Raw genomic sequence first — 11,597 nt, 5'->3', positions numbered from 1 at the left:
TTATTTTTGTATAAATGTATTAATTTTTACTTTAGTTTTTCATTTTCACTTAAAACATTTGTTTTTGTTCATTAGTTTTACTTCATCTTATTTTGAACTAAAATCATTTTTTCATGTCTGTTTTGACTGAGTGTGAACCTCTGTGTTTCAGGCTGGTTCTCAGCAGCAGGGGGCGCTCACAGCACAGTCAGTAGCTCATTATAATGAGCAGCACAGGTAAACGACTCAGTTAATGACAGACAATCATTGTTTATGATGAATTACTGAGGCTTTAACATCAGGTTCTAAACAGTGAGACCTCGTCCACCACTGAAGCTGCTGTCTCTTCATGTTCTACAGAGAACACAGAGACACTGAGGAACCAGACCAGACACAGAACCCAGGATACAGTGTTTGAGTGAATGTGGTCCTGAAGGTGTGGAGGTGGATCAGTGAGTCAGAGGAGACTCTGTAGAAGGACAGAGTCCCAGCAGGACAGTCCACAAACACTGAGACTCTGTGAGAGACAGAGGACGATGTGATGGATGTTGATTTACCACAGTGACGGACAGAATAACCATCATGATCAGAGCAGAACAGACTCCAGGACTGATTATTACGTCCAAACCAACAGTCATCACTGTTGTCTTTCCTCTTGATTCCTCTGTAACTCACTGATATATCAACACTTCCTCTCCACTCGACCTCCCAGTAACAGAGACCAGTCAGACCAGATCTACACAGCAGCTGATAACAGTAATCAAATCTGTCTGGATGATCAGGATACGACTGATATTCTCTCACAAAGGTCACTTTCCTGTTGTCTTCAGACAGTTTGAGTCTTCTGTACATTGTGTTTGTGTCCAGTTCCAGTTCACATGAATCTGATGAAGAACAAGACACAGCTGCAGTTTATTGATGATCAGCTGAGATGTTGTTATTTCCTGTAAATCCATACTTACACTTCCTGAGACCAGGTTTTAGCCTCTGCTCTCCAGCATGGTCCATCCTGGAGGAAGAAACAGTCTGAATGAGTTTGTGTCTTAATGACGCACTCTGGTGGACACAATGATGAACTACACCCTGGTGTCAGATGAAGGACAGGTGTGTTTCAAAGACAAGACGGTGTCTGCAGAACCAGAGACCACAGTTTCAGGAGGCTACGCATTTTCTTAACAGCGCCACCATGTGGACAACACAGAAGACAACTCCTGTATATACATTTATAACTCCTGTATATACATGTTTAACTCTTGTTAATAAGACATTCACTCGTTCTCACGAGAGTCGAGTGTTTGTTTCTAGTTTTTATGTTTATTATTAACCTCTTCTTCCCTGAGCCTCTTTGTGGAGTCCCTGCTCTAAAATGACATGAAACTAAACTAAATAGAGTAAATCTCTGCAGTTACAAGCTCTATGTGGATTATCTTGGTATCAAACTACAGATAACACTTGTGAGATTCCACCAGAGGTGTAAGTTTCACTGTAGATGTCACTGTGTCAGAGTAAATGTACATAGAACACAGCATCACTGAAGGATTTTTTTCTCTCGCCTAAAAAAATATTGCATTTTAAAGCAAATATGACCTTTTAAAATCAGCAGTAGGAGCTTAAAAACACATGGAGGTCATGTAACAACATGTGGACATGAGCTGTGCAAAGTCTGATGCTGCTGAAGTGAAGCAGAGTGAAATTATAGAGGTTTTAGTAAAGAGATGTCTGGGCGTTATCTCTTTGGCACAGTTTGGCACCATCTGTGCCATTTGAGATTTCTTAGGTACCAAATTATTAAAAACACATTTAATTTTATTTACATGTCACTACAGGTCTAAAAAGAACTTAACATGCTAAGTATGATAAAATATATGATAACTGTCTGTAAATAGATGCTTCCTGTGCGTAATAACAACTCTGTGACTCTGCAGCGTCTTCAGTTACTCAGCACCATAGCTCTGGCTTACCTTGGTCAATTAGGGTGATTGACAGCTCGTTTCAAACCTCTAAACCAATAGAATCAGGCTCCGCCCTCCAAATGCGTGTGAATCACTTAATTATCGAGTCAAAAGGACATAAATGCATATGACGCATTTGTGCGGACATTCGCCTTTCTCTAATCAGAACGATCTATTGTCGCTCTGTAATGATCAATCAGACCGGGATTTGTTCCCAAAGCATGCTGGGAAGTGTAGTTCTTCATTAGAAGTGGTTTTGTTCCGGTGGAAATAACTTGTTTTGATAAACAGCAAAGGTAAGACAATATTTCTGCTTGTTTTTCTTGAAAGTCAGTTGTTGTTTTGCTCTTATTTTGGGGCTGGATCTGTAAATCTTGATGTTTACATAATCACGCTGACGCTCCGGTGCCGCTTTTCAATGTGTGCGCTGTAACTGTTTTTTTCCGCTACTACTGTTTGATCCATGTGTGTTTTAACTGTGTTTGTTGAACTTTAGAATGGTTTATATGAGCTTTTAGCTGAGTTTCTGACCTTTCTGTGGATATGCAGCATGTCTGTGTTTGTTAAAGTTAGATATGGTTTTATGACGCTTTTGTTGCTGCGTCTGACGCTGACCCTGATACTGAGAACATCAGTGAAGAAGAGATTAAACAAGAACAATATCTATCAGGCAGATGATCCACTGTGGCGCCCCCTAAAGGCAGGAGCCAGAAGAAGAAGAACAGGTGTTTAAAATGTTTGACTAATGTTTGGTTATATTCACTGACTTCTTATCACATTTGTCTCATAAACGACAGCAGAATAACAGAACATCTTCAACCTGAACCTTCTTACAAGTTTGAATGGTGCTGTTGAAGATGAAGCAGAAGAGGAAGAGGAGGAGGAGAATACCTGAGAGTGTCCAGTCTCCAGTGTGGACTCTTCAGTCCAGCAGACAGAAGCTTCTCTCCTGAGTTTCCTGGATGATTGAAGCTCAGGTCCAGTTCTCTCAGATGGGAGGGGTTGGAGTTCAGAGCTGAGGTCAGAGAAGAACATCCTTCTTCTGTGACCAGACAACCTGACAGACTGGAGTTAAGAAGATATGATGAACTCAGAACATCTTCATCAACAAGAACCTCAAGATCAACTGTCAAATAAAGTGAGTCCTGACCTGAGAGTCTCCAGAGAACAGTGAGGACTCTTCAGTCCATCACACAGCAGCTTCACTCCTGAATCCTGAAGGTCATTGTTCCTCAGGTCCAGGTGTCTCAGACTAGAGGACACAGAGCTGAGGACTGAGGACAGAGCTTCACAGCTTCTCTCTGAGAGTTTACAGTCACTCAGTCTGAGGTAGAAAACAGTGATGAACAAAAGGTTAAACATGTTTATCTTCTGCTCTTTAGAATATGTCTTATTAATATTTATATATTGATCCACGTACAGAGCTTTGTTGGAGGCTTTGACCACCGGCAGCAGCTTCAGAAGAGCCTCCTCTGAAGCAGAGAACTTCTTCAGGTCAAACTCTTCCAGATCTTTTCCTGATGACAGTAAGATGAAGACCAGAGCTGACCACTGAGCAGGAGACAGTGTCTCTGTGGACAGATGTCCTGATGTGAGGGACTCTTGGATCTCCTCCACAAGAGAACCATGGTTCAGTTCATTCAGACAGTGGAACAGGTTGATGCTTCTCTCTGCTGACAGATTCTCACTGATCTTCTCCTTGATGTACTCAGCGGTTTCCTGATTGGTCTGTGAACCACTTCCTGTTTGTGTCAGTAGACCTCTTAAGAGCTTCTGATTGGTCTCCAGTGAAAGACCCAGGAGGAAGCGGAGGAACAAGTCCAGGTGTCCATTTGGACTCAGTAAGGCCTGGTCCACAGCACTCTGGTGCAGATGATTCAGTTCAGGTTTGTGTCTAAACAGTCTGGACCTCTGCGTCGTTGTTGGTTCTTTTGACATCAGATTTGTTCCAGATGTGATGAAGGTCAGATGAACATGAAGAGCAGCCAGAAACTCCTGAACACTCAGATGGACAAAGCAGAAGACCTTGTCCTGGTACAGGCTTCTCTCCTCTTTAAAGATCTGAGTGAAGACTCCTGAGTAAACTGAAGCTGCTGTGATATCGATGCCACACTCTGTCAGGTCTGATTCATAGAAGATCAGGTTTCCTTTCTGCAGCTGCTCAAAAGCCAGTTTCCCCAGAGACTCAATCATCTTCATGTTCTCTGGACTCCAGTGTGGATCTGTCTCAGCTCCTCCATCATATTTGACCTTCTTCACTTTGGACTGAACCACCAGGAAGTGGATGTACATCTCAGTCAGGGTCTTGGGCAGTTCTCCTCCATCTCTGGTTCTCAACATGTTCTCCAGAACTGTTGCAGTGATCCAGCAGAAGACTGGGATGTGACACATGATGTGGAGGCTTCGTGATGTCTGGATGTGGGAGATGATCCTCCTGGCCTGCTCCTCATCTCTGAACCTCTTCCTGAAGTAGTCCTCCTTCTGTGGGTCTGTGAACCCTCTGACCTCTGTCACCATGTCAACACAGTCAGGAGGGATCTGATTGGCTGCTGCAGGTCGTGTGGTTATCCAGAGGCGAGCAGAGGGAAGCAGTTTCCCCCTGATGAGGTTTGTCAGCAGCACGTCCACTGAGGTGGACGCTGTGACATCAGTCAGGATCTCAGTGTTGTGGAAGTCCAGAGGAAGTCGACACTCGTCCAGACCATCAAAGATGAAGACCACCTTCAAGTCTTCAAACCTGCAGATTCCTGCTTCTTTGGTTTCAGTGAAGAAGTGATGGATGAGTTCCACCAAACTGTACTTCTTCTCTTTCAGCACATTCAGCTCTCTGAAGGTGAAGGGAAATGTCAACTCTATGTCCTGGTTGCTTTTGTCTTCAGCCCAGTCCAGAGTGAACTTCTGTGTTAACACTGTTTTCCCAATGCCAGCCACTCCCTTTGTCATCACTCTTCTGATTGGTCCGTCTCTTCCAGCTGAGGCTTTAAAGATGTCTTCTTGTCTGATGGTTGTTTCTGCTCTGTCTGGTTTCCAGGAAGCTCTTTCAATCTGTCTGACCTCATGTTCTTCATTGACCTCTCCAGTCCCTCCCTCTGTGATGTAGAGCTCTGTGAAGATCTCATTCAGAAGGGTGGGGTTTCCTGCTTTAGCCACGCCCTCAAACAAACACTGGAACTTCTTCTTCAGGTTTGATTTGAGTTCACGTCGACAAGCTGCAGCTCTGGTTTCTGAAAGAACACAAGAAAATAAATCAGTGAGTGGATCATTGAGGAAATAAGATGTTCTTCCTTTCACATTAAAAGTCCTCTTACTGATCTGCAGACAGTCAGCGAGCTTCTCCTGCTTCATCCTCCTCAAGAAGTTCTCTGTGATCTTCAGAAAGGCCTCTCTGCTCCTCCTCTGCTCCTCATCTTCACCATCCAACACCTCCTCATCCTCCCTCTGACTCTCTGAGACTTCTGTGTGATCTGTACCCAGAACCTTCTGGATCTTCTTCAGCTCGTTCTTCACAAAGCAGATGATGTTCTCCTCCAGCAGCTGGAACAGAACATGTGAAGTTTAACCTGAGATGATCAATGACAGAGTGAAGTCCTGCAGGTCCACAGAGCAGCATCCAGACTGTCAGGACCAGGACTCTGCAGGTCTACAGAGCAGCATCCAGACTGTCAGGACCAGGACTCTGCTTCAATATGAACAGTAGTGTCATGTACATGTACACACCTTAAATATAGAGTCCAGGTCTGCTCCATGCTGCTGGACAGACTGACCACTGAGAACCTCTGTCCTCTGCTGATCAACTCTGAGGAGAAAACATTCAGAGTCATTTACTAAAGCAGGTTTTCACTGAGCTGCACCTACGTTTCTTCTTCAGCCAAAGTCACATGACATGAGTTTGACAACTTGAAGACAAAAGTCCCTGAAGGACAGTCTCTAGTGTGTGTGTGTGAAGTCTCAAAGACACAATCAGAGAGGCTTGACCATGAGTCCCTGACCAATCACGGACTCTGACTAGATTTACTGTTGGACATGTTTTCAGAGACGAGGACAGGCTGAAGACATTTAGTGGACTGGTCCACCAAAGACAAGAAGACTGGTTTTCTGGATTAAACATGTTTTGGACTAGACAGGCTCCCCCTGGTGGAGGATCATGTAAGTGTGTGTTACTATGTGTGAAATTCTTACATCAGTTCATCATGTTTTTGTCCATCCTTGAAGCTAATAAGACGACCTATAGACCGGTCACTCTTCATGGACAAACAGCTGGGTCCAGATCCAGGTCCACGTCCAGGAAAGTCTTGTTTCACGTGTTGATTCCTAATTCTATAAATGTTAAATAGACAATATTATTTATAATATAATATAAATTATGTTTACTAAAATCAACAAACTTCTATTTTTTATTTACCCCTGACTCTTCCTGAAGTTAAAAAGACGACCAAAAGACCAGTCACTCTTCATGGACAAACAGCTGGGTCCAGGTCCAGGTCCAGGTCCAGCAGAGTCTGGTCTCTGTTGATGGATCCTCCTACAAACACAGGACATGTAAATCCACCATCTGCTCTGATAGATTGATGTCTTTAATGATGGACAGTATCAGGAGACAGAGATGGTTTGACCCAGATGGTGTCGGCTGCTCGGTGTCAAACTCTACACTGATCAACACATTTAAGACTTCCACTAAAACATGGAGAACATCTTCAGTCAGATCACTTTACCCAAAGCCAAGGACGTGAGCCAGGACTGTTCCACATTTATTCAACATTTCTTATTCTTTCATGGCTCCAGATCTGAGCTTAAAGAGACGGCTCTGTTTGGGACTTGGGTCCAGAATGTCTTGGTACTGGATCTGAGGTCCTAAATATAAGGTGTCTCTGGTGCTACATGGTGGATCATTTGAGTTGTTGACCTGTGAAGACCTCCATCATCTGACCTCTGTTCTTGTTTGAAGTGCATAGGTTCAATCATGGACCAGTCACTCTTCATGGAGACACAGCTGGGTCCAGGTCCAGGTCCAGGTCCAGGTCCAGGTCCAGGTCCAGGTCCAGGTCCAGGTCCAGGTCCAGGTCCAGGTCCAGTTCCAGCAGAGTCTGGTCTCTGTTGATGGATCCTCCTACAAACACAGGACATGATGTGTCAATAAAACACTGAGCTGTGACATGGAGACGAGTCACATGATCCATGAGATCTTCATCTGACCTCTGACCCTCATGTTCCTCACACAGAGTGGTTTTAGAGGGCGGAGCTTCCTCTTCACTGTCCTTGATCTGATCCATAGCAGAGCGCCACCTGCTGGGAGAACACAGGACAATCATTACAGCATGGATTCCATTCCAAGTTAGTGTTAGCATGGGTGAACCAGCAGGTCCAGCAGGACCAAGAAGAGCCAGCAACACCAGCCGAGGAGGCGGAGTCAAGTCATAAGAACATGATGTCACAGGCAAGTGATTGTTTTGCAGTTAGCAGCATTAGCCAAGTTAGCTGAGAGAGGGTCAAAGGTCAAAGTCAAAGAAAACTGAAGATGACTTTGAATTATTGCAGAGGCAGCAAAAGCAAACACGCTGAACTTGTTAATGAAAGAGTTCACAAGTGTTTTATAAATGTTACATTTCAGTGTTTTTGGTGACAAAAGTTCAGTGGTTAATGTTGTGAATCAGTGTGATTATTATTCACATGATGAGAAGGTTTGATGTCAAACCATCACTCAGTGAATTAAGACCATAAACAACTTCAGCTCATTGGTGCTCAGCATCCATGTGATTCCAATGTGTCATATCAAATGTCAACCAGCAGATGTCAGCATTTATACTGTGTCAGCAGGGTTCAGAGGAACCAGGACATGTTCACATCCCATAATAAGAAAGGTTTGCAGTATTACAGCAGACATTTCAGCCTCTCTAAGTCACCACAGGGTCAATTCATTCTCTGTCAAAGCTCTGTTCATGTTATCAACGTGGTTTGGTTTGTTGACAAAAAGAACCTGGACAGTTTTTCAGAGAAAGTTTTCTCTTTCAGCAAAAGCACAAACGTCCTCTAAAGCAGTGATTTCAAACGTTTCAAACCTCACATTCATGAAGCTTCACAGTAACAAACATCATGTTTGAGATGAGTTTAGTTCTGTTACCTTCTGATGGTCAGAAATGATGGTCATGAAGCTGTTGAACGTCTGTCAAGTTATTCTGCTGTTTGAACAGGAAACAAACCACACACCAAAGTCTTCTCAAGTCTGATCTGAAGGAAACTTGATGAATCTGATCAAATAACTGCTCTGATCTGAACTTTAGACTCAACCACATCAACTGGAGTCAAACATTAACACAATCAGATCATAAACTTATGAAGTTCTAAGTCCAATCAGTTTAGTATCATCACGTTGTTTTCCATGACATCGTAGCTCCTCCTCCTCCGCTGTGAAGGCGGAGTCATAACATCACTGTGGTTTTCTCCACGACACAAACACAAACTAGTAACTAAAGTAGTTGTTTATGGTGAAAGTGAATCGTTAAAAAGATTTGTTGACAGAACGGTTCAGTCACTGAACGTGATCACGATGGTCGTCTTTCAGCAGTGATGTCTCTAAATATACCAGACTGTTAAATATGGACATTTTAGATATTTACTTTTACTAAAAACGTCATGTTTTCATTGTTGGATTCATGACTCTTCAGTGACGACGAAGACCCTAACCCGACGAGTAAATAATAAAACTATTAATTAAATAAATAATAACACCATTAATGAAATAAATAATAAAACTATTAATGAAATAAATAATACAACTATTAATGAAATAAATACTAACACCATTAATGAAATAAATAATAAAACTATTAATGAAATAAATAATAAAACTATTAATGAAATAAATAATAACACCATTAATGAAATAAATAATAAAACTATTAATGAAATAAATAATAACACTATTAATGAAATAAATAATAACACCATTAATGAAATAAATAATAACACTATTAATGAAATAAATAATAACACCATTAATGAAATAAATAATAACACTATTAATGAAATAAATAACACCATTAATGAAATAAATAATAACACTATTAATGAAATAAATAATACAACTATTAATGAAATAAATAAAAACACCATTAATGAAATAAATAATAACACTATTAATGAAATAAATAATAACACTATTAATGAAATAAATAATAACACTTTTTATAAAATAAATAATAACACCATTAATGAAATAAATAACACTATTAATGAAATAAATAATAACACTATTAATGAAATAAATAATAACACCATTAATGAAATAAATAATAACACTATTAATGAAATAAATAATAACACCATTAATGAAATAAATAACACTATTAATGAAATAAATAATAACACTATTAATGAAATAAATAATAACACTATTAATGAAATAAATAATAAAACTATTAATGAAATAAATAATAACACCATTAATGAAATAAATAATAAAACTATTAATGAAATAAATAATAACACCATTAATGAAATAAATAATAACACCATTAATGAAATAAATAATAAAACTATTAATGAAATAAATAACACCATTAATGAAATAAATAATAAAACTATTAATGAAATAAATGATAACACCATTAATGAAATAAATAATAAAACTATTAATGAAATAAATAATAACACTATTAATGAAATAAATAATAACACCATTAATGAAATAAATAATAAAACTATTAATGAAATAAATAATAAAACTATTAATGAAATAAATGATAACACCATTAATGAAATAAATAATAAAACTATTAATGAAATAAATAATAACACCATTAATGAAATAAATAATAACACTATTAATGAAATAAATAATAAAACTATTAATGAAATAAATAATAACACTATTAATGAAATAAATAATAACACTATTTATTAAATAAATAATAACACTATTAATGAAATAAATAATAACACAATTAATGAAATAAATAACACAATTAATGAAATAAATAACTATTAATAAAATAAAAAACATTATTAATGAAATAAATAACACTTTTAATGAAATAACACTTTTAATGAAATAAATAACACTATTAATAAAATAAATAATAACACAATTAATGAAATAAATAATAACCAAATAACCCTCTCTGGGTTCTTCATAGAAAAAAGGTCTTACCTTTTCGCCATTATTCCGTTCAGGAGTTAAGCCCAATTTATACTCCTGCGTAAAGTGCTCTGCGTAGTTACGCAGAGTCCTCTGCGTCGACGCAGAACCTGTCGAAGAGCCTCTGCGTCGTCTCCGGGTGCACGGAATATTTTTTAAGTGTCCGTCACTCCGTCAAGGGACTACGGAGACGGCAAGAGCTGCGATTGGTCCTCAGGACAGGCCGAGCTAAGCTGCTCTGTGCCGGCTCACAGTGAGCACCGAGCGCTACAGAGGGCGGAGCTGATCCCCGCCGATTTCGTCGCTGCCAAACTATAAATACGTCATATCTTAACACACACAGCACATGTTTAGACTCTAAATGACCAATTTCTCGCCTCAAATTATCTTAAAACTGCGTTCCGTGACACAGAAAAGTGAGAAACGGCCGCTGTTTCAACAACAACAGTCTTTCTCCCTCGGACGCCATTGCTCACTGTAGCCAAAAGCACAAGACCTTGCGCAGCGACCCCTACTGATCGGGCGGGAAATTGCAGCGCCTATCCGTCACCACGACGCAGAAGTATAAATGCTCGAGTGGTCTACGTGGTGACGCAGACGGATAACGCATACGCAGTCGGAGAAGTATAATGTGGCCTTTAGTCAGGATTCACGTGGCTGGTCTCTGGTATTGTTCAGGGGGCCGGGCCAAATGTGGAGGCGGGCCGTATGCGGCCCCCGGGGCCGTAGTTTGGGGACCACTGTCCTAGATATTCCCTTATTCTTAGACAAAGGGATTCCCTTCCGTGATTGGTCATTTCTGTGGACACGGAAGTGACGTCACCTAAAATTGCGTTTACGGCACATCAGTACTGTGGTGATTCAGCTCTGAGACACTAAGGTTCAGTCCTCAGAGAAAGATGCTCCATCACTAACCTTTAAGAGCAGCTTTCAGCCAAGAATTTATTTTTACTCATAAGTCAACTCTGAGCAGAGTTCTTAGGAGTGATTCTAAGACTTCCTGAGCTGCTGGTGATCAGCTGAGAATGACGCGAGGGCGACACCTGGTGGTCGGCTCAGGCCGGAGCAGATGTGAGGCCCAGTGTGGAGATGCTGTTAATGTTTGACCACGTGTGTGTTGGTTCAGAGTCGAGTTCCACAGGTCAGAGTTCTCTTCAGACGTCTTTAGGAAACACCAGAGAATAAAGACGAGAGGAAAACGAAAGAACAACGCTCGATTAAAAACAACAACAACAACAACAACAACAACAACAACAAAGCTCTCACTGAAGCTTGATTCCACCGTCAGAAGGTCAGTGATGTCAGTGGGCGTGTCCTCGTCGTTAAACGTCTAACGTCGTTAATGACGATAAAGACGATAGTTGGTACGATCACAGTGAACGTTTTCTATCGTGACGATAAATGATTCGCCAATTTGACCAAAACGTCTGTGAAAAAACCTTTGTTTTTCCGTCACGTCATAAAACTTTACAACTGAACAATCAGTGCAACGCTAACGCTAATGATTAACAGCTTGGACGAAATCGCGTCTC

General features: G+C 40.4%; 1 protein-coding gene across 1 annotated transcript; it reads right to left on the bottom strand.

Moving 5' to 3' along the window:
• Positions 1 to 333: 333 nt before the first annotated feature.
• On the bottom strand, positions 334 to 8,101 carry LOC310934886 (protein NLRC3-like; the record flags this gene model as incomplete). The annotated part of the gene is made up of 9 exons (XM_083898686.1): positions 8,050 to 8,101; positions 7,125 to 7,217; positions 5,649 to 5,727; positions 5,240 to 5,465; positions 3,352 to 5,155; positions 3,082 to 3,255; positions 2,823 to 2,996; positions 942 to 988; positions 334 to 863 (listed from the first exon to the last, which is right to left on the bottom strand). The coding sequence occupies exons 2-9, from the start codon at positions 7,199 to 7,201 to the stop codon at positions 334 to 336; spliced, it is 3,111 nt and encodes a 1,036-aa protein (XP_083754812.1). The 5' UTR covers positions 7,202 to 7,217; positions 8,050 to 8,101.
• Between the last annotated feature and the right edge of the window lie 3,496 nt (positions 8,102 to 11,597).

The sequence above is a fragment of the Microchirus variegatus genome (genome assembly GCF_963457635.1).
Source record: "Microchirus variegatus genome assembly, chromosome: 12".
Lineage (NCBI taxonomy): Eukaryota > Metazoa > Chordata > Actinopteri > Pleuronectiformes > Soleidae > Microchirus > Microchirus variegatus.
This window is presented reverse-complemented; position numbering and strand designations above follow the sequence as displayed.